The 24,450-nt window shown below is 42.2% G+C and overlaps 1 protein-coding gene across 1 annotated transcript; it reads right to left on the minus strand.

Moving 5' to 3' along the window:
• Positions 1-1,445: 1,445 nt before the first annotated feature.
• Positions 1,446-23,637, minus strand: MAD2L1 (mitotic arrest deficient 2 like 1). Its single transcript, XM_073609340.1, has 5 exons — positions 23,434-23,637; positions 19,216-19,362; positions 13,318-13,438; positions 8,063-8,166; positions 1,446-2,072 (listed from the first exon to the last, which is right to left on the minus strand). The coding sequence occupies exons 1-5, from the start codon at positions 23,501-23,503 to the stop codon at positions 1,903-1,905; spliced, it is 612 nt and encodes a 203-aa protein (XP_073465441.1). The 5' UTR covers positions 23,504-23,637; the 3' UTR covers positions 1,446-1,902.
• Positions 23,638-24,450: the final 813 nt, after the last annotated feature.

The following is a 24,450-nucleotide window of genomic DNA, read 5'->3' on the forward strand; positions in this document are numbered from 1 at the left end:
GGGGGGAGACAGGAAAAATGCCCCTGAAGTTCTGGAGACACCACTGTACCCAGGGGCCTTTAGCTCTCAGGGGGGCTCTTCTAGTTTCTGCTGCCCCCCCCCTGAGGAAAGGATAGGGGAACCCCCCAGGAAGGATAAATATATCTGGCCAGACCCAGAGGCCCATCAGGTACTAACCAGGCCCGACCCTGCTTAGCCTCAGAGATCATACGAGATCGGGCAGGCGGCGCCTCTTTCGCTTTCAGGGTGATGTGGCCGTAGGCCTTCCCAGGCATTTGGTCCAGCTCCCAGGGGAGGACCACCAGCCCCAGGCTTTGGGTCATTTGGAAAAAAACAAACGGTTTCGCTGTGTAGGGAGAAACACAATCAAAAACTGAGGATCAAGGGGAAGGGTGGGGACTTAAAACAGCTGTCGATTGATTGTTTCCTGTAGGGAGGAGCCTCTCATCTCTCAGGTGTGCCATCCTGGAAGATGACCAAGAGAAATAGAGAAAGATATAGATATATCATCTCTATCTATCATCTCTATCTATCACTCACAAAATGATCCTTTTGGAAAGTAAGTAGAGTTCAATATATTTAGTAAGACATGGTGAGTTTTTTAGGTTGTGTTTTTTTGGAAAACAAAGAAATAATAAATCTTTTCCCCACAAAGTTGTAATTTTAACAAGTTATTACACACACAGACATACTTACAATTACAACTCAAAAACACATTCTGCTATTCCTCCTGAGTATGGGGAAACCACACGTGTTTTTTTCCCCCAAGCCTAGACACAGAGGGGCCCAAAATCCAAACACCTTTGGACCTTCTAGGGGCATAAATTACACATCTAAATTTCCTGACTACCCATATGTCTTGGGTCCCGAAAGTGCCAGGACAGGCGAAACAACCACAAAATGACCTAATTTTGGAAAGCAAGCACCCAAAAGGTATGAAAGGCAGTGAGTATTTTGAGTCATTTTTTTTTGCCACGATTTTTTGAAAAATGCAGGAAAGAATGTTTTTTCTTACACAAAAAGTTGTCATTATTACGGTATTTGCAACACACAGCATAGGTATACTTAGAATTGCACCTCGAAAACACAATCTGCTATGCCTCCCAAGTATGGCGATACCACGCGAGACTCGCAGCCTAGCCACATAGTGACCCAAAATCCAAAGGAGCACCTACAGGTGTTCTAGGGGCATGAATTATACTGTATATCTAATTTCCTTAGCGGAGCTGGGAGGGGTGGGGAATTGCTGCCTTTTTTTGGCCAGTGTCCTCCTGCAGCATAACTAAAGTAGTCATGAATTGAAGTACCCCATGCCCTGCAACATACGATTAAGAAATATTATTTTAGCTGCAGTTGTGCTCAGCACAGTGCTGCACCATTATGCCATGAAAATATAAATTATACCATATGGCCCTCAAAAACAGAAAAAGCCAAATTTTGTCACATATGTTAAGAAATAAACACTTTATTATATCAAAAGGTCTTGAAATGGATAACTTGACAGTTACAAGAAAAAAATTCTGATGTCAAGGTTTACAAACATAGTATCCATATAAATAAAACAGAAGAGTTAACTGGGAGTAGTGATGGGACCAAATGTTTTGTGTTTGATAGGAAATGTTTAAGCAGCAACAAAAAAGAAAAAAAAAAAAAAAAGAAGGAGGTACAAAATCAATGATGTGCAGTGTCAAAAAATAGAATTTAACATATGAAATCTCTTCACGCTTCCGAACGTTTATGCAAGAATAAAATTCCCACATTACTTCCCAATTTTTGTACAATATATCAACACCCCAGACAAGGGACACCAGACAATTAAAAGCTACAGAACACAAGTCACTAGTGACATATGCAGCAGAGAAAACGATGAAGCAGCTTTCTGTACATCAGTAGAAGAAATCTCTAGGAGTCTATCTTCTTGTATGCCACCATACTGTTGACTTTGTGAATTGTAGTAGTAAAGGAACGAAGACGGACTTCTTCAGAGTTGGAAACAAACTGAGGCCCAGATTCCTCCCACTTTTCAGGCACTTTCAAATCCTTGTCTGTGTAGATCAGCAAGTCGAAGGCACCTAAAATTAACAGAGGTAATGAGAGAAATGTATCCACATAGGAAAGCAGTGACTTTTATGATCATCATATAAGGACTCTCATACGACAGTTAAATCACCTAGTTCTGTGCTTGAAACAAAGGGGACTTAACTAGGGCTCCCCCCCAATTCTAAAATGCAGCTGTCTGAAAAGTTGACAATGCCAAAATGTATTTAAAGCCCAACTCAAAAGGATCAAACCAACTATTTGCTTCACTAACAGATACATCGGTTCAGGTGCTCTATAAACTGCATGTAACATCAGCTACATACAGTATACAACGCAGTATTCAGACAGCGGGATGGGAACATTTGTCCCTCTCCTGGAACAAAAATTGAGTCAAGCGGAGCTCTTTGCCATTTACAGGAAGCTTTGCATTTTCCAAATGAATACAATGCTTCCTCTGATTGGCTGACGTAGAAATAGCTTGGATTAAGGCTTCTTTGAGGCAGAAATGCATTAACAGATTTTGTTTAAATGCTGTTACAAAAAGGAAAGATTGAGGTTTATGTGGTACTGGAAGCTTGCTGTGCTTATGCAGTAATCTATGGGGCTACACTGTGCAGGGGTGGGCAGGGGTAGAGCACTTGCAGTGCTGCATGTCAACAGACAACTGCGGGCATCAGAACTATGCATCTGCAAAGCCAATAGATTTTACATTGAAAATTATAATAAATGCCTACTAATGGGGGGCATCTTTTTCTTCGAGAGCAAAGAGACACGGTCCCTTATTCTCTTAAATAATGGGCGCTTAGTCTTCCCAATGTAGAAGGCCTTGCATTTGCACTTCATGATGTATGCTACACATACTGTTTGGATGTCTATATGGTATTATTGGGAAGGAGGAGGTCTTTCCCTGTGGGAGATGTAATTACTGCTCTTTCATTTTGAAAGGTAAAAAGGAACCCACAATGAGCCTTTCTGAAAGGTTGTCAACTGAATGACTTATTACCAGACTGTCTGAGTGACTTAGATCGTCTGTATGTGATTTTTGGGTAGATGATAATTCTAGTGGAAATAGTTGGTATTGTCCTCTTTGGGTTGTATATTAGGGATGACCTGTCCTGGATCTTAACCTCATTGTAAGATTTTCTAAGGCCAAGGATACCAAAATGGTTGTACAAATGTTTTTAGCTCAATTATGTTTAAATAAATATTACTGTTTTTAGCAATAAAATACTTTGTAATAATGGATTGTGCACTGAAAAAGTTCCATATCCCTATTAGATTTATGAATTTTCCATTAACAAAAAGGAGGTGCTTTATGCATGATCTGATAAGACTCACAAATAGCTTGCCTAATCCATTGGGACTTCCCTTGATATCTCCTGAAAAAGAGAACAAAAAAGGGACCAGACTTCCTGACATTCTTAGTAGCCTCCAGATATGCTAGGAAAACCCTTTGAACATCTAACAAGCTGAAAGCTTCCTCTGGCACAAAGGGGTTACTACAGAAGGTGGGTAGCACGATTTCCTGAGATCTGGGAAAGAATGACAAAACTTTGGGTAAAAATCCTGGATCAGTCTTGAGAACACGGTAGTAAAAAAGAGAAAAGGCTCTTTAATAGTGCCTGAAACTGGCTGTTTTTCTTGGCCTAGCATTTCAACAAGCGGCTCAAAGGGCGAGGGTACAATACCTTGAAGAACTATAAACAAATCCCAGGATGGACAGCATCTCTATCTTCTAGAGATAGCTCCAAAAAGTCTAGAAACGAAAAAAAGGGTCCTCCAAAAGAGATGCAACGGTTTACTACTCTATATGGAAATACTCTAGCCCTTTAGATTTATTCCTTAGAAACCAGGAGTCTTATGCCCTGTACACACGGTCGGACATTCAGACTACAAAATCCATGAATTGTTTCCGACGGATGTTGGCTCAAACTTGTCTTGCATACACGGTCACACAAAGGTGTCGGAAAATCCGATCGTTCTGAACGCGGTGACATTAAACACGTACGTCGGGACTATAAACAGGGCAGGAGCCAATAGCTTTCGTCTCTTAATTCATTCTGAGCATGCGTGGCACTTTGTGGGTCGGATTTGTGTACACACGATCAGAATTTCTCACAACGGATTTTGTGGTCGGAAAATTTTATAGCAAGCTCTCAAACTTTGTGTGTTGGAAATTCCGATGGAAAATGTGTTATGGAGCCCACACGGTCGGAATTTCCAACAAGGTCCTATCACACATTTTCCGTCGGAAAATCCGACCGTGTGTACAGGGCATTAGAGTGACAATTTGAGGAAAAGGAACGGGCCCCTGAGAAAGCAGATATGGTCTCATTGGCCAAAAAAAAAAAAAAAAAAAAAAAAAGGAGACAGTTAACCGCTTCAATACCGGGTCAAATCTGACACTTTGCTCCTACATGTAAAAATCATCATTTTTTTGCTAGAAAATTACATAGAACCCCCAAACATTATATATGTTTTTTTTAGCAAAGACCCTAGAGAATACAATGGCGGTTGTTGCAACTTTTCATCTCACACAGTATTTGCGCAGGAATTTTTCTAGCGCGTTTTTTTGGGAAAAAAAACCTGTTTTGTGTTTAAAAAAAAAAAAAAGTTAGCCCAATGTTTTTGCATTTTGTGAAAGATGAAGTTACGCCGAGTAAATAGATACCTAAGAAAAAAAAAAAAAAGGAGGAGAACTGTTCAGGCAGTGCTCTCCCACTGCCTGAATCCTCCCTCAGTGTAAGCCCTCCCCCTGGAGTGTACCCAGAAGCCGCTGGACGATCCGTGACATCACGCACACCCTCTGTGCGCTCCATGCCGGCCCCAGCTTCTCCCTGATGGCCACAGGACGAACCATCTGTTGATCAGCATCCATCTGTAGCCTTACACTGCTGGCACACCATCCAGACTGGAGCCCGAGGAATTCACCAGGATTATCCATCTACAGATGAGCCTTTTACTTATGTCTCTCTTGTAAGTGTTTTTTATTATGTGTCATTAAAAAGTACCTACTAATACTGCATTCAGGTGGCGCTTCCTTTCTTCACCCCCTCTTGCATACCACAGAGCCAGCTCTGAGGACAGCAGCTGCCTCCTAGATCCACTGCTCCATCAACCCACTTTAAATGCTCTGAACTGTCAGATTCTTATTAACCCCTGGACTGCCAACACTTTAGCCATGTAACTCACTGCACATGCTCTGGACTGTCAGACCCTTATTAACCCCTGGGCTGCCAACACTTTAGCCATGGACTATACGCCTGACTTACCTGATTAATTAGTGTATGCTGTATATGAGCTTATAGTTATTATTACTTTTATCGGGTCCAGCAATAGGGAAGTGGCACAGAGTTTCCATAGGATTGCAAAAGAGGTCTGACCAGAAGGACTGTACTATAGGGCATTCCCATAAAATGTGGAGGTGCGTGCCTGGCTTGTTACAGCCACGAAAATAGTGTAGCGAGTGATGTGGGAAGAATTTGCTAATCCTGGCAGGAAAGGTATCACCTGGTGAGCACTGTCTTTTTTTTTTTTTTTAAAAGTTTGTTAGGGAGTTAGGAGATTAGCAAATTCTGGGTCTGGAGGAGTCAGGAGGGGTACATGGGGCAATTAAAAATGTAATTTGCAAGTATCGAAAAAGAGTTCAGAGGAGGGAAGACCATAGGTCTCACAAAGTGTCAGGAAGGATTTTAAAGTATTAGTTGCAAAGAATTTATGTGCTTGGATCAGGCCTACTGCTGACCAAGCAGAAAACGAGGTTGGGAAGGGACTAGGCTGTATAAAAAAAAAAAAAAAAAAAAAAAAAAGGGGATGGGTTGCGTAGGAGGGAGAGCAAGCCGTTATGAGGAGGGTGAAGGCCAAAGCGACTTTTCAGTCTATCTCATATAGTGAGGCTGTGTCTCATAACTGGGTTAGTGATGGGACAACGATGGGCTGGTTCCAACTAGAGGAGACTAGCTTTAGAAAGAACGTTGCAGGCAACAGATTCTAAAGCTATACATAAGGGGGTTTTCTGTAGCAGTGTGGTATTTAGGAAGTTGGGCCAACTGCGCATATATATATATATATGAGGCACCCCAAGGCCCCCCTCTGATCTTAGGTGTGTATAGCGCGTAGATTTGGGTAAACAAGACTTTAGCTTGCCCCAGATATATTGAGACACTCAGCGTTGCAGGATGCATAAATATTGGAAAGGCACCAGGATTGGGAGTACCCAGAAGAAGAGATAGATGATTTTAGAGAGAAGAGACATTTTAAACGACAGTGATCCTGCCCATCCAGGTCAGGGGTAATGAGGCCAATTTGGCCAGTAGAGTCATAAGATCAGAAGGCATACATGGATAGTTTGCAGTGTAATGATCTGAAGGGTTACCCGTGAGTTTAATACCCAGGAAGGGGACGTGTCTGGCAGCCCATGGAAAAGGGGGAATTTTGCTGAGCTGAGTCTGCAGAGCGCACAGTAGTTAGATGTTCAGAGCTGTCGATTTATTGGGATTAACTATGAGGCCGGAGAGGTGTCCAAAACGGGAAAGAGTGTCCAATAAGTTGGGTGCTGAAATTAGGGGGAGGTCATGAAGACAAGAATATTACCCGCGAAGAGACAGTTCGTGTTGACAGCCACCAATTTCTACGCCATGAAGATTAGGGTTTGAATGAATTAGGAGGGCCAGGGGCTTTATCGCAAGGATGAAGAGGAGAGTGAATTCGAAAGCGCTAAGCTACACCGTAAAAAAAATAAATAAATAAATAAAAAAGGTCGCCAAACCCCCAATGGCATATGATAAACTGTAGGTAAGGCCAAGAAAGTATCAAAGGCCTTGCATATCTCTAGGGATACAAAGCATGAGGGATTCCGGCATGTGCGTGCAGCACACGCCAGGAGTGTTGCCCGCTGGACATGGTCGCCTGCCTGGCTAGAGGGGATAAACCAGACTTGGTCTTTGTGTATTAAAGATGGAAAGAATTTTCGCAAGGATTTTGATGTCTGGGTTGAGGATTGATATTGGTCTGAAGTTAGACTCATGGAGATAGCTGCCGTTATTGATTCAGCGTGGAACGAGTGGCCATCCAGAGAAATGCACAGGTACTGGGTGAAGAGTTTGTTAGAGTCAGACAGGCCAGTTTTGGTAGGCAGAAGAGTTGTCAGGGTCCAGGCCAAAGTCGGTAACGAAGAGGTGGCAGGCAGAAACCTAATCCAGAGACAAGCCAGGGATCAGTGCAAGCTAAGTTCAGATGTAATTCGAGGCAGATCAAGTCAGGGACAAGAACAGGTAGCAGGTTACAGACCAAAAACGCAAGGATCTAGTGCATCAGTCCAGTTTAAAAAGGCTGCTCGGTGCCTGTATTAGTAGTGGGCATGCGCACCTGCACGTTCCCATGCACAACTATGGCTCAGTGTTCTGCGCTTACACGCACATAAGCGCTTCGACACATTATGCTTTTCCTGACACTGAAGTCTTATTTATCTAACTTATTTCCAGGCAAAAAAATGCTACCCCATTCAAAAGCTGCGCATGCGCAGTACATGCTTTTTTCTTCTATCCCAACTACTCCAAGCTCGGTTGTTACTGGAATAGGGGAAGAGAGCATACACTATATATGCATGACTTTTGAACCAGGAAGCACACCCATTCCTGTGATGCTGTGGGTGAACACCCAACCTCTGCAGTGTCCTGGAAATAGGCCAGGGCATAGAAATGCATATATTGGGAGCATGTTGGTTAGGCTTCATGGATGACAGAAAAGGCTTACAGGTATGCAATTGCATTAAACAACATTTTTACAAACAGTGCAGTGCCTTTTAAACTATTTGGGCCCCTTGTCTGCATGGGCCAGTTTATGTAAAACGCTTAGCCTTTAAGCATTTTCATTAAATGCTTAGCTTAACAGGTTTACTTTAAACCAGTCCCACAACCCCAATGCTGCAAGACACCACATAACAGTGTATCAAGAGCTATAGAAATAAACATATTCAAAAAAAAAAAAAAAAAAAAAAAAAGAAGAAGGGCTGAAAACTTACAAGCTGTATCCAGTAATGGAAGGAACGTTACTGTAGCTGTGATTTGTCTAATGACTGATCTGATTTCTTCTTGAATAACCTTTGGAGATTTATTCCTGACAACGCTAAAAAAAACAAAAAACAAAATACTTCATTAGGACAGGAGATTAGATAGTCAGGGTAGTTAACAGGTAAAAGTACCAAGTTTAAAAGCTAGCCAAAATATTTAAAAAAATGAACTTCATTATTTGAGGTGTGTAAAGCAAAATTAGTGTTTTTCCATCAGAAGAGGTGGGAGGGACAGATGTGCACTGACACCCACCACCATCCAATCCGATCCGCCAAAAACAGGCAGTGATCCCATTTCCCATCCGCTTGGGGGATCGGATGAAAAACGGACAGGTGGTCCGTTTCCATCAAATTGCCCCATAACCGCATTAAATAAGCTCAATCCTACCTTCTTTAAAGTAGAACTATAGGCAAAACGCTCTTTACATTTTGGATAGAGCAAGGGAAGATTATAACCCGTCTGATTTTTTTTTTTTTTTTCTTTCTTACATCATCTGTGTCTCATTTGGGAGATTTCCCTTCACTTCCTGTCCCATAACTAAACAGGAAGTGAGAGGAAATCCTTGCAAATTAATGGAGTTCCTTCCTCACCAGAACTAGTGTCCCCATTAAAAGATTTTCCCTCTAGTACTTTTCTGGGGACAGAGCAAAATTTGGGATTTTTTTTTCACACTGTCAATGATTATGTTAAACGGGACTAATAGAGCAAGTAAATCTCCTTAACAGGGGCCCAGAAAGCAATAAAAACCCAGAAGGTGCTCTAATCCCTCTTCTCTCCATCCAAAACAAAAACAAAAAGTTTAGTCTTTAGTTATACTTTAAGCTGCAAGTCCTCCGTGTGCCTGGGGAGCCCTCCAACCCGGAATAAATAACTTAATTTCTGACTGAATTTCTCCTCAGCATCCACAAACCAACAAAAGTGGTTCTTTGTAAACAAGATGCATTTAGGGCTCATTTACACTTGCTTTGGCTTCAACAACGGCTTTGGACAGGCTTTTTTAAAGCTCCTGTCACTAAATAAAATGGTTAGCTTACAGTCCTGTTTACACCTTGCTTTTGCTTCAAAAATTATACCCCATGTAGCATCAGTGGTGCTTCAAAGCCACCATGGAAGTCTATGGCAAAGCTTCACATAAGCCCCATTGAAGCACCAAGCAAAAAGCAAGGTGTAAACAGGACTGTAAGCTAACCATTTTATTTAGTGACAGGAGCTTTGACTGGCGTTCAGAAAGCTTTAACAAAGCGTGTTCGAAGCCTTGTTTTGAAGCAAGTGTAAACTAGCCCTCAGCTGAACACCAGCATTGCTATCGCTGCAAATAGTTTATTGGGACCAAGCTGGCCACAACAATTTACGAAAGGCAGCTGCTGTCAGCGCAGTATAAACTGCATGTAGCATCAGCTCTATACAGCGTACAGCACGGTGTTCTGGCAGTCATAAGAGAATTACTTGTTCAGTTCCTAGAAAAAAACTCAGCCTGACCAAAAAACAAAACTAAAGTGATAACAAAGCTGAAGTTAAACTTTAAGCATGGAGTACAGCATAACTACAAGGAATCAGGTTATTACAATATGTCCCTGGAACTAGAAGATAACAGAGAGCTTAAAAGTGGAGCTCCAGGCTCCTCCCTAAAAAATAAAAAAAAGTCAGCAGCTCCAGGGCCTTGAAATGTCATACCACTTGACATTTCCCACATTTTGTCATGTTACAACCATAAACATAAATGTATTTTATTGGGATTTTATGTGATAGACCAACAAAGTGGCACATAATTGTGAAGTGGAAGGAAAATGAAATGGTTTTCCAAATTCTTTACATATAAATATCTGCAAAGTGTGGTGTGCATTTGTATTCAGTCCCCTTTACTCCGATACCCCTAACTTAAATCTAGTGAAACCAAGTGCCTTCAGAAGTTACCTAATTAGTAAATAGCCTCCATCTGTGTGTAATTTAAAGTGTATGTAAACCTGAAAAAAAAACATTTTTAATGAAGACTTCTACCTTTACAGTAGACTTCTGTGCCTGAGCAATCCTCTTTTTAATAAGATAAAAACCACTCAGTTAAGTTTGTGTCGCCACATCCCCCACTGCTGTGACCAACCATAGACAAAATAGACTACAATTCCAACTTCACATCCCTCTTGTCTTCTCCAGCTCTCCCAGGATTGGCTGCTCCACACCTTAGCATGATTGGGCATGCTGAAGTCACGTGGTGCCTTTCCTGAGTTTTGACTGGATGTTACTCATGGGGCATGATCAGTGTGACTGATTCCAGAGTTTTGTGGGGCTCCTACTGCTGAAGGGGCATTTGCAAGGTAGGGATATATGCAGGAGGCGTGCATGTATGTAGAACACACACACATTAATCCTGTGCCATTAAGTTTATAATGTGTGAGTGGTGGGTTTACATCCACTTTAATCTCAGTATAAATACAGCTGTTCTGTGAAGCCCTCAGGAGTTTTGTTAAGAGAACCTTAGACCCCTTTCACATGAAAGCCATTTTTCAGGTGTTTTAGCACTAAAAATAGCACCTGTAAAGCGCCTGAGAAACGCCTCCCATGCCACCCCAGTGTAAAAGCCTGAGTGCTTTCACACTGGAGTGGTGTGCTTGCAAGTCTTTTTCTAAATGAATGGCAGTGTCGCAACAAGGGCGCTTTTAACTCTTCAGCCGCTAGCGGGGGTTAAAAGTGCCGCTAAAACTAACAGCGCTTTACCGCTAATGCGGCTGCAGCAGAGTGTGAAAGGGGTCTTAGTGAACATTTTCCTTTTACATTAGTGAACAAAGAGCATCATGAAGGCCAAGAAACACACCAGACAGATCAGGGATAAAGTTGGAGAAGTTTAAAGCAGGGTTAGGTTATTAAAAAAAAAATTTATATATATATATATATATATATATATATATATATATATATATATATATATATATATATATATATATATATATATATATATACACACACACACACACATATATACACACTATCCCAAACCTTGAACATTTCACTGAGTACTGTTCAATCCATCATCCAAGACATGGCCATCCACCTAAACTGACAGGCCGGGCAAGGAGAGCATTAATCAGAGAAGCAGCCAAGAGGCCCATGGTAACTCTGGAGGAGCTGCAGAGATCCACAGTTCAGGTGGGAGAATCTGTCCACAGGACAACTATTAGTCGTGCACTCCACAAATCTGGCCTTTATGGAAGAGTGGCAAGAAGAAAGCCATAGTTGAAAGAAAGCCATAAGAAGTTCTGTTTGCGAGAAGCCATGTGGAAGAAGGTACTCTGGTCAGAGACCAAAATTGAACTTTTTGGCCTAAAAGCAAAACGCTATGTGTGGCGGAAAACTAACACTGCACATCATTCTGAACACAACATCCCCACTGTGAAACGTGGTGGCAGCATCATGTTGTGGGGATGCTTTTCTTAAGCAGGGACAGGGAAACTGGTCAGAGTTGATGGGAAGATGGATGGAGCCAAATACAGGCAAGTCTTAAGCCTTGTACACACGATCGGATTTTCGGCAGGGAATTGTTTGATGACAGACTGTTGGCCTAAAAGCCGACCGTTAGTATGCTCCATCAGACAACTGTTGTCCAACTTTCCTCCAACAAATGTTGGATGGCAGGCTAGTAAATTTTCAGACAACGGTCTGTTGTCAGATTTTCCTATCGTCTGTACACAAGTCCGTCACACAAAAGTTGAAACTACAAACACGCATGCTCAGAATCAATGCTCACCAAACACAACATTAGCTGAAGGTGCCCAAAGGGTGGCGCTCAAGAGCTGAAATTCCTCGTAGTACGTCACCACGTTCGTGTTTGTTGGCCGACAATTGTGTACAGTTTTTTTTATGCAAGACATGTTCTTAGCACACACCCTTTGGACAAAAGTCTGATGCTTTGTTGGCCAACAATCTGATAGTGTGTACGAGGCTTTAGAAGAAAACCTGTTGGAGTCTTCAAAAGACTTGAGACTGGGGCGGAGGATCACCTTCCAGCAGAACAACAACCCTAAACATACAGCCAGAGCTACAATGGAATGATTTTGATCAAAGCATATGTGTTAGAATTGCCCAGTCAAAGCCCAGAACTAAATCCAATTGAGAATCTGTGGCAAGATTTGAAAATTGCTGTTCAGACTCTCTCCATCCAATCTGACAGAGCTTGAGCTTTTTTGCTAAGAAGAATGGGCAACAATGTCACTCTCTGGATGTGCAAAGCTGGTAGAGACATACCCAAAAAGACTTGCAGCTGTAATTGCAGCGAAAGGCGGTTCTACGAAGTATTGACTCAGGGGGGCCGAATACAAATGCACGCCACACTTTTCAGATATTTATTAGTAAAATATTTGGAAAACCATTCATCATTTTTCGTCCACTTCACAATTATGTGCCACTTTGTGTTGGTCTATCACATAAAATCTCAATAAAATACATTTACGTTTTTATTTGTAACATGGCAAAATTTCAAGGGTTATGAATACTTTTTCAAAGGCACTGTACAAATACTGTAACTGCTGACTGTTAATAGGTCACTTACCTACGCCTGGATTCAGCAATATCCTCACCCGAGCAGATTCTTCGGTTTTGGGTGAAGGCGGTGGCATTTGAAGTAGGAGAAACAGGAAATGAAGCCATACGGCCGAACTTCTGGCTCAGTTCACTGTGGCGAGCTAAGCTGGAAGTGGGAGTGGGTAAATGCAAGAAACAAGCAGAGCGTCGGGTGGAGCTCCGCTTTAAAGTAAACCTAATCTAATCTTTGTGATTAACCTTCTAACTGAAGCAGTTACACCTTGGATCCTAAGCTTTACTAGGCTTGTGTATTGGTCAAGTTGACATTAGGCCTGCCTCCTGCCACCACTAACATCCTTGTCTGTCAGTCATCCGGTGGCCAAACCTTGTCGATTTTTCAGTCCACTGCATTTCTGAAAATTGCTAGCTGAATGAGGGTGATAGGGTCAAGTATTTGTGGTGGCTTAAAGGCCACGTCCACCTTTCAGAACATAACACCAATATTTAGGATGTAACAGTGGCAAGCTGCTGTAGGTACCATAAGACAGGTTAGTCTTAAGCTTTACAATTGGAAATCTTTGTGAACACGGAAAAGATCACTTCAGGCATGTTACAGACAAATTATGCTGAGTGCCATTCTGCTGACCTACTAAAATAGAACGAAAATTAAAAAAATATCAGTTACTATACTTACTTGTCATCTTTTACAGTTTTGTCACATTCTATATCAAACTGCCAACGTTCCAAAATTTCACTGCTGTCAATACTCGTAATAACTACCACCAGTTTCTGGACCTGACATTTGTACAGCCAATCTGAAATGACATGCATAATTCAAAAATCTTTAACAGGCAAAACGGACTACAATAAAACATTAAAAACGAATAACTAAACCACAAGCTGGATTTTAAAAAAGGCAGAATAAAGTTCAGTCAAAGCCAACAGGGTTCGCCACAATAAAATAATCCATCGTAAGAAATACATCTCTCAATTTGACCATAACGTCTAATGGGAATAGTAAAATTGTGTGATGAATCTAGAAAGCACATCCGTAAAGGCTCCTGACCTTTAGAACCTCTTGCAGCTCTAATGCAAAACCAAACAATAATTTTGCAATTAAAGCAGAACTCCAGAAAATCTCAAAAGTCCCCTCGCCAATGCTTAAACCGCTGCACTGCAAGGATTAAATGCTTGTTTGTATCTCATGTATAAATACAAAGAAGTTTTACCTGCTGTACCCCTCACTACCCTCAGACACTCCAGGTTGTGGGCAGGCCCTTGGCAACTTCACCTATAATGCAGGACTGCTGTTCCTGCATTGTATGCGATGATCAAAAGTGCACCCAAAGGGATGAGGCTCCAAGGAAGAAAAAAAAAAAATGTTTAGAAAATTAAAATAAAAGAATTTGGAGGACCAGTTGTACAGAGAGAAGGAATCCTGCTGGAGCAAGGGGACAAGATAAGTAAAAACTGCTTTTTAAAAGTACCGCCGACAAAAAGCATTTAAACACTTGCAGCACAGGTGTATACTCACTGCAAGGGTCATTTCAACTTTAAAGGGCAAGTTCACCTTTGTACACTTTTTTTTCCTTCTAAATTCCAGCTCACCTATGCACCAATATAGCATTCATGTACTTTTTTTGCACAAATATCAAAGCTTTCCATTGAATCTATAGACACTTACTTTGTGTTTCTCCATGAATCCAGAGGTTTCCATTAGTAATGTCTTTCTTCCTCACAGACTAGAGATCATGACAAAGGAAGGAGTTGACCTCATTAGCACACACCCTGGATCTGTGTTTGGTGTGCCCTTAATTAATGGCACTAAAAGCACAACTAGTAATTTTAGGTGTATAAACATGGCCTTACACTACACAATTTGATTGTACAATCTCCGTTAGCTTTACCAAACTTATATAATAGTAGAAAACACCTATCTAGTCAATCACTCTGTATCCAATCAGGGGCAGCCCCTTACACTACATAGTTGATGGTAGATCTAAAAGAGATTTTACAGTGTATGGTGAACATTACAGAACCTGGAAGACCCTTCTCCTGTTTTCAATAATACAGCTCTATCCACAGACTGCTATCTCCTGCACACTTCAAAATGCCAATTGAAAGATCGATGCAAGATTAAACTTGCATTGATCCCCCAAGTGTGACATCAAAAGGGCCACACATAATATTCAGTGTATGTAATGCAACAGAAGGCTGTCAGAGGCTGTAGACATACAACAGGAGATGATAGAATACAGGCATGCTACAGGAGGTGGTCAAAGACTGCAGACATGCAACAGATTGTAGGAGACTGGGGTCATGCTTTAGAAGACATTCATAGATATGAAACTTGTTGCTAAAGACAGATTGAAAAAACACACATGACATGATACTGCGAGGGATCACTGCTATTACCCCTTTACAAAATAAGAGCTTTTATATTTGTACTCCCTACAGACCCCTTAATTCATTGTGCCACATTTAATATAGTTCTCTTAGCAAGATCCATTATATACGAATATAGAAACATACAAATGGACAACAGAGAAAGTAAGATTGTGTGAAATGAACTAAGCCACTTTATAAAAAAAAGTCAGTCTAAAGCAGAGGGCAGGAACATTTAGATCACAGACAGGTGACTGGTAGATCGCAGTCTGGGTTTGCTGACCTGCTATTTCAGAGCAAACAGAGTGCAAAGCAGAGGGACTACTTGTAAAATTGGAGCTGTAGTAGGGAGCAAGAGCCACATAAGCGGATGACTCTGTAGTGCTGGCTCCTGTCCCACGTGGAGTGATACCAACTGCACTTCATCTCTTATCCCAGCTGGTGGTTTCCAAAGTGCCAGCAGCAGGAAAGAAGAAATCCTCAGGTCAGTGACCCCACAGAAACATGCATTTGCAGGGCACTTGCAGAGAGGTCCCATTTACTTGAATGGGTCGTGATTAGCAGGCGGTAGCACCCACCAAAAGCAACAGGGGGCTTCATTCCTACTGTAGAGATCGGGGTTGCATGCGAGAGCGGCCGTTTTGGGAAGCCGTCATTTGACGGTGGGCGGGTGGCAAGTGGTTAAATAAATCCTGTAAATAATATAGTGTAAAGGGAAGTGCAGCGCTAAGAAATGAAATGGGTAATGAATGACATTAGTTCATATCATACAATGTTGGTACATAAATTCAATAGGTATGCAATATCATAATGGTAGGCATACTAAGTGATATACATTGTGACCATAACAGTCGGAAAATATTTTGTGACACACTATTGGTTAGTGTTCTAAAAATGAGTCCGTGAAAAATCCTAAAAATCTATCTATCACCAGAAAAGTAATATAGTGTTGATAGAAGATCCACCACCGTTCTTAGAGGGGGGCTTACCGGAACGATTGGACACAGATGGGTATACACCCACTGTGTCAATCAGGCTTGTAAAGGTGAGGATCCTTGAAGGTTTCTAGTGTGAAGGGCACTTATCAAGGTGACCCGGATGTTGATCCGGAGGGCAGTGGTGGAGTTCCCGGTGTGTGCCCTCAGTGGGGCCAGGAAGAGGATCTCAAAGCTGTAAGTCCGGCTGTGAACTGTCACTGTCCCCTGCCTGGTGCAGTTTCTGGGGGAACACTTTGCGGACGGAAGCGATTCTGTGTCAGAGATAGAGGGGTGTGGTCGGTGTGCAGGTGTCCCCCCTCCCCATACTCCACCCATGTGTACTCTGCAGATGTCACAGCTCCGGACACTGATAGAGACGTGGAACACAGACAGGGGACAATGACAGCTCACAGCCGGACTGACAGCTATGAGAATCCTCTTCCTGGCCCCACTGAGAGCACACACCAGGAACTCCACCACTGCCCTCCGGATCAACATCCGGGTCACCTTGATAAGTGCCCTTCACACTAGATACCTTCAAGGATCCTCACCTTTACAAGCCTGATTGACACAGTGGGTGTATACCCATTTGTGTCCAATCGTTCCGGTAAGCCCCCCTCTAAGAACAGTGGTGGATCTTCTATCAACACTATATTAGGGCTGGGAAAAAAAACGATTTGAATCTTGAATCGAGTTGAGAGGTCAAATCGATTCAAATCTTCTTCAAATCGATTTTTTTAGATTTTTTTTTTTTTTTTAACAGCACCGCGCCTGAGGAGCTGCAGGCACGATTTTACAGGCGAGGCCGCGGCTTCGGCCTAGTCCACGAGGCCCAACGCTGTGCATGGGTGGGTGGGTGTGTAGGCGGGGTAGTGGGCGAGGCTGTTGGTGGAACACCGCTGTGTATTGGAGGGCTGTGATATCAGAAGGAGGAGGGGGTGGGGGGGATCACAGGGACATTCCCGGGCTGCAGAGAGAGAGAGAAGGGAGGGCGAGTCAGAGCTGCCTGTATGGTGTATTTCATGAGATACTGATAGCCATGTGATCACTGCCAGAAAGAATAATACGTCAGAGGAGAGAAGTCACATCACATCCCATTCCATATATTCACCCTTCTTAAATTTCATTACACAGCACTGTGCTCAATATATGACAATACCCCCATATGACATCACACAGCAATGTGCTCATCACTGTATACTGACATGCTACATCACTGAATCACTGAGTGATGTAGCGGCGTGTCAGTATACGGTGATGTAGCGGCGTGTCAGTATATGGTGATGTAGCATGTCAGTTTACAGTGATGTACAGTGATGTAGTGTGTCAGTATATACAGTGATGTAGTGTCACCTGTCACCACCGAGCTTGCCTCAACCTGCTGTTGTTGATAGGTACATTTTCCTTGCAAAGAATGTTTAAAATGCACTTAAATTTTTTTTTAAATTTTGTTTGTTGATGCACTTTAAGAAAAAAAAAAAAAAAAAAAAATCGCAGATTTTTTTTGGGGGGAAAATCTCCCAGCCCTACACTATATTACTTTTCTACACTTTTCTGGTGATAGATAGATATTTTTAGGATTTTTTCACGGACTCATTTTTAGAACACCAATAGTGTGTCACAAAATATTTTCCGACTGTTATGGTCACAATGTATATCACTTAGTATGCCTACCATTATGATATTGCATACCTATTGAATGTACCAACATTGTATGATATGAACTAATGTCATTCATTACCCATTTCATTTCTTAGCGCTGCACTTCCCTTTACACTATATTATTTACAGGTTTAGATCACTTGTTTGTGCTAGCAGCTCACATTTCCATAACAGCGCAATATTCACATTTATACTTGTTAAATAAATCCTGTTTTCATTACATAACTTATTTTAGGCATCACCATCTATGTGCTTTTCTATGTATTGTAGACATATTAAAAGGCGATTGAAGAGGACAGCAGGGTGTGCCAAACATCACAGCACCCAGTCTCAATAGTCCTCAAATGCCCTTGGACCTGATGCAAACAGTGGGATGGCTCTAGGGCGGAGTTTTTATATTATTCAATACAGGAGGGATCAGATGGTCCTCCTCGTTAGAGCTTACATTCTAAAAAAGGGATAGTCAATTGATACAAAAAAATGTAATAGCTGTGGGGGGTGGACTAATGGAGAAAACGCATGTATGGTTGTTAGCAGGAGGCAGGATAGGCTTCTCTGAAGAGAATGGTTTTCAGATATCGCCTAAAAGTGGACAGAGTAGGAGATAATCACAGACTGGGGTAGGGAGTGCCAGAGGATGGGGGATGCTTGGGAGAAGTCTTGGAGGTGAGCATGGGAGGAGGTGACAAGAGAACTAGCGAGCAGGAAGACTTGGAAAGAATGAAGAGAACAATTAGGTTGGTATTTTGAGACTTGGTTAGTGATGAAGCTGGGGGCATAGTTGAAGACAGCTTTGTAAGTTAGAATTTTGAATTGAATTTGTTAGGTGAGAGGGAGCCAGTGGAGGGATTGGCAGACACTGAATGGTTGGGAAGGTAGATGAGTCTGGCAGCAGCATTCATGACAGACTGAAGGGGGGATTAAAGGCTACATGATTCTGTACATCCTCCAGCCAGGATACGAGGCAGGTTCTGGCTTGCTGCAGCTTCTAATGCACACTGCGAAAAGCTTGCAGTGAGCAGTGGAGTCATAGTAATCAATTTCAGGAAACGAGGAGCCTATACAACCTTGCAGAACTTAAGGTAAGGCTGGAGTTCAACTTTAAGCGCAAGCTCAGTTGTGTATGGTGCCCGATACTAAGTGAATATGTGAGGACAAGTACAGCACCCAGTAACCAAACAGCCCCTTGTATGTACAGTAACAATTTCAATGTATACTATTCACTAGAGAGGAGAGGATACATTTTACAAATTTCCTTTAGAAACCCATTTAGGCTCGGTTCACACATTTCTGGCTGCGGTTTGCAGCCAGTCTTTAAAAAGGAGTCTGGTGCAGCTTTTATTCACTGGTTCAGGTGCAAATTTTTACTTGAATTCGCACCTGAACCTGAGTTAAAAATCTCACATGACTCTTTCAAGCGGACCGCGGCCGTCCTGGACATGTATGAACCGGCATTGCGAGCCGGTTCGGTGCACAGGTTATGCAAATTGGATGCGGTTCAAAATGCATCCAATTCACACATATGTGAACCGAGCCTAAGGGGAAACAAATTTTTTTCCCATCAGTACCTTGGAGCTGCTCCGCCACAGTATTCAAGTATTCCTTTAGATCTGGATCTGTAGAGACTAGCAGGGTGAGCCCATATTTCTGTGCACGGGTGAAGGTCTCTGGAGGATAGATCCCACGCTGATACAAAATACTGTTGATGCCAAAAACTGTGGTGACAAAACAAGGTGTTTTATAAACAACCATAACAGTAAAGTAAAAATATATAAATTAAAGCTTAAATTCTGGCAAGAGCTACATTTTTTTTTTAAACACCTTGAGGGTCACATTAAAGTGCTTCGAAATTCATAAAACCTTCTGTGTCAAAGGATGCCCCCCCCGCCCCCCTTCATTATACTTTCCTGAGCCCAATTTCAATCCTGCCTCTCTCCTTGCTGGCAGACTGATAGCTGCAAGAGCCAGTGGCCCCTGCTGTTGTCAAACACATTCTGTGACGAGGGAGCAAGGATGGGGCCTAGTTGTGCTGTGTGTTTATAGACACAGACAGGGTAGCTTGGGAGCAAACCCGCAAGAGTGCCCCCATAGAAAGGATCTTTCTATAAGGACACTCGCTGACATGGAGGTGCCAGGAGTGCTGCAAATAGCAACACGTAAGTATGACTTTTTTATAACAAACATCACAGCTTTGCAATCACTTTAACCACTTAAGGACCGAGCCTCTTCTTGACACTTGTTTACAACTTAAAAAATATTTATTTTTTTGATAGAAAATTACTTAGAACCCCCAAACATTATATATTTTTTTCAGACATCCTAGAGAATAAAATGGCGGTTGTTGCAATACTTTATGTCACACCATAGTATTTGCGCAGTGGTCTTACAAGCGCATTTTTTGGGGGAAAAAAATACACTTTGACCTAAAAAAAAAAACAAAAACATAAGACAACAGTAAAGTTATCCCAATTTTTTTTTTATATTGTGAAAGATGATGTTACGCCCAGTAAATTGATACCCAACATGTCACGCTTCAAAATAGCGCCCGGTCATGGAATGGTGACAAACTTTTACCCTTAAAAATCTCCATAGGCGACGGTTAAACATTTCTACAGGTTACCTGTGTAGTTACAGAGGAGGTCTAGTGCTAGAATTATTGCTCTAACAAATGCAGCAATACCTCACGTGTGGTGTGAACACTGTTTTCATATGCAGGCGTGACTTACATATGTGTTCGCTTCTGTGCGCGAGCTCGGTGGGACGGCGCTCTTTACATTTTTTTTTTCTTATTTTACTAATTTTACACTGTCCCTTTAAAAAAAAAAAAAAATGTTTGGGTCACTTTTATTCCTATTACAAGGAATGTAAACATCCCTTGTAATAGAAAAAAAAAAAAGCATGACAGGACCTCTTAAATGTGAGATCTGGGGTCAAAAAGACCTTGGATCGAACATCTACACTAAAAAGCAATTAGAAAAAATAAAAAAGTTCCCCTTTAAGACCATTGGGCAGAAGTGACATTTGGTGTGGCTTCCGCCATTCAATGATATGGAGCCGAGCGGGGGACCATCTTTCCCTCACTCGGCTTCATGCCTATCAGGGGGAAGGGCGCGATTGTCTCCTCCGCTACCGACTGCTCCAGTAAGCAGCGGAGATGACCGAAACGTGGCTGGGGGCGGCCCCTCTCCCGCCCCCGATAAAAGTGATCTTGCGGCGAATCCGCAGCAGAGATCACATTTATCCGAAAGTCAGGGGCAATGACATTTAGCGTCAAAGTACCGATGTACAATGACAGTGATTTGTGCTAAGAGGTTCTAAAGGCAGAAATGGAGACAGAGCAGCGGCTCGGGTGCCCCATAGCAAGCTGCTTGCTGTAGGGGCACTCTGCAGCAGGAAGGGGCCAGGAACGCCAGCGAGGGACCCAAAATTAGGAGAATCTGGGTTGTTCTGTGCAAAACCACTGCACAGAGTATAGAGTATAGAATATATATATATATATATCACACACAATATATCCCTTAAAAAAAATTCAGGTCTGTAACTGAGCTTTTAAACGGTCATGATACACATTGTGGTATTTTTCAGTACAAAATCCAGTATTATAGCTACTAGGCCTCACTGCAGCTCGTGACCTTAAAAACTCATCTTACTACAAATTACTTATTACTGTGTCCCCGCTGGGGAGATTTACCACTCTATTTTATACTGGAGACCATTATCACCCAGATTGAAATGAAAAATCCAAGATTGTAAGCGGTCATGAAATAGGAGGGGGAACTTCTAATTGTTTAAGATTTTCTCCCACTTCCTTTTGCATGTACAGGACAGTAAACAAAGGTAAATCTCTCCAATATCCCAGTCATAGCAAAAAAAAAAAAAAAAAAAAAGGGGATTTAATCAGGGATCAACAAATCACCAGGTTACCACGGCAGCTAGAAATTGCATCCTGGTACCTGGGCTTTTGTCAGCCCAGGGCTGCGCTATTTATATTGCCCAATGCCCGGGACGTGCAGTATTCTTGTACATTTAGCCCTGCTGCAAGCAACAGGATTTACATGTCAGGCTCCACTGCCGTCCGATTGCTTCCACACACACGCCGGTAAAGCGACCCCCCCCCCCCACTATGTATCCCAGGCTCTGCTTTCCCATCTGCAGACCCGGGACTGACATGGCGGGTGTCGTGGGTGGAGGACAGCGGACACACGTGAAAAGGGTGAGCATAGTCAAGCTCTGTTGTGAGCAACTTTGTTATATTACCCACTCGCCGCCAAATCACATACCTGATACATCATTTGAAGTCAAGTGGTTGTACCGAGGTGATGCAGACTTCACCCAGATACAGTATTTTAGAGCCGGCGGTCGGCTCTCTTGTATTAGCAATAAGAGCAGATAACTAGACACTCGATTGCTATGACAAGCAGCGTGTGTGTGTCCCACCCCCCACCGGGAGACCCAAGCTACTAGTCAACACGTCCGCCCGCTAGTCGGAGACCCATACAAAGCTGGAATTGGCTTTGATCGGGTCTCCACTATGGTAACCTGGAAGAAACTTACGATTTACCTGGAAATCAAAAGTATTCAAAAAAACGCTGATCTTGGCGTGTTAAATGCTTTCAAATACAAAGGAGGGATTTGGGGTGAACCCAGATCCCTCCACAAAGTACTTGTCACATGCCTATTGCTGTCACAAGGATGTTTAGATTCCTTGTGACAGCAATAAAAACAGTCCAAAAAAAGAAAAAATTAAAAGCAACAGTGTAAAAAAATAAAGAATTTTTTTTTAACGTGCCTCTGCCCCCCTGTGCTAGCATGCAAAAGTAAACAGGTGCATGGGTCCTGCACGCACGTAACGATCGTCCCACACATGTGAGGTATCGCTGCAAATATCAGACCATGAGCAGTAATTCTAGCACTAGACATCACGGAAAATCTAAAGTGGTAACCTGTAAAGGCTTTTAAAGTGTTGCCAATGGATAGTAATATTTACATCGTTTGTCACTCCTGCTCAGGTGTGTGCAATTTTTTTAAAGCGCGACATGTTTGTTATCGATTTACTCAGCGTAACATCTTTTATATTTTACAAAAAAAAAAAAGAAAAAATTGGGTTATGCATTTATTTTTTTTGCATTCAAATTTAAAAATGCTGTACAAAAACCATGTGTAATAAAAACAAAAAAAAAAACAAAACAGATTATATTCTCTAGGGCCTCTGCTTTAAATAGAGAATAATATATATATATATATATATATATATATATATATATATAAAAAAAAGCAGAGGCCTTAGAGAATATAACCTGTTATTTTATATATAAGTTTGGGGGTTCTAAGTAATTTTCTAGCAAAAAATAAGGGGGAAAAGAAGTTTCATATGTAGACAAAAAAAAGTGCCAGAAAATGCCTGGTCCTCATGTGGTTAACCACCACTAAAGCAGAATATTGTGCAAGCATGGTTGAAGGGTTCCAATTATTAAAAGAAGGGGTATCAGCCAGGTATGGTATGTACATAGAACTACATTGGGTCCAAACTGCAGCACTATTTCCACACCTGGCATTCCTCTTTACTGGGTAATCAGAATTCCTCTAGCTGTACACTTCATGCAGCACAAGACTGCTCAGCTCCCGGACACGCCCACCCCAGATCAGAAACACTTGATTGGTCAGTCACCGCTCCTTATTGCACCCCCGATATACTGGAGAGGTTCCGGTGACAACCAGCCTATTATACAAAGCAGACTATAGATCCCCCATAACACAATACAGGGAAGCTCATTCATTCCCCTTACAGAAGAACTCGGACACGATCTCCGCGCTGCCTTTCAGCGTGATCCCTTCACATGTCAGCTGCCCCGCCATCTCTCTTCCTGGCCTGGCAACCGTCACCCGATTCACAGCAAACCCAAACACTGCTATGGGAAGTCGCGCCTTCTGCTTCAAACCGCCAGCGAGGCAATTGCCACGCCCAGCCGACGAGCGTGCTCTCTGGTTGGTTACGTGTAGATAATCGTCTTTCCTGTGTCTTCAGCCATTTTTGGTAAGGGTAAGCAAACTACATACAGTCATGCATATTGTATGCAGTATGCTTCAGCTGTGAACGTCGGCCATTTTTACTAAAGGCAGGAAGGGACCGACGGTGTTCCCTTGTTCCATCAGATTTGGCGACCCGTCAGAATATATAACGGAAGTGACGTTTCGTCGCCGCCATGCTACACCCCGCACTTCCCCACAGTAAGGATACACTGTGAAGGGGGCAAGCGGACATCTTGTTACACCCACCGGAGTTTTGCATTTTCACATATTCATAACAGTAAACTGAGGTTATATAGTAAAATACAGTACTCATAGCTCCCAATTGTCCCTGATTTGGAGGGACTGTGCCTGATTTGGAGCAATGTCCCTCTTTCCCCCTGTTTTTGGTCTGATCCATATCTTCCAACTGTCCCTGATTAGGAGGGACTGTCCCTGATTCGGAGCAATGTCCCTCTGTCCCTCATTCCTCCTCATTTGTCCCTCATTTTGGTCTGATCTATATAGTTGTATATAAAATGTACTTTTTATCTTTCATAAGTGTTTCCCAGTGCTAAACCTTTCATCCAATTTCCAAATTGCTGCATCTGTAAATTTTAAAAGCCAATATAAAGGAATAGTAGTGGTAAAAAAAAACAAACCTTTTTTTTTTGTTAATTCTCCTTTAAAGGGGGTGTGGCAGGGGGCGTGTCCTATGCCTACATACATTTTGTTGTAGGTGTCCCTCATTCCCATCTCAAAATGTTGGGAGGTATGAGTACTTAGAACTCTGTCTG

The sequence above is a fragment of the Aquarana catesbeiana genome, linkage group LG01 (assembly GCF_042186555.1).
Source record: "Aquarana catesbeiana isolate 2022-GZ linkage group LG01, ASM4218655v1, whole genome shotgun sequence".
NCBI classification, from domain to species: domain Eukaryota; kingdom Metazoa; phylum Chordata; class Amphibia; order Anura; family Ranidae; genus Aquarana; species Aquarana catesbeiana.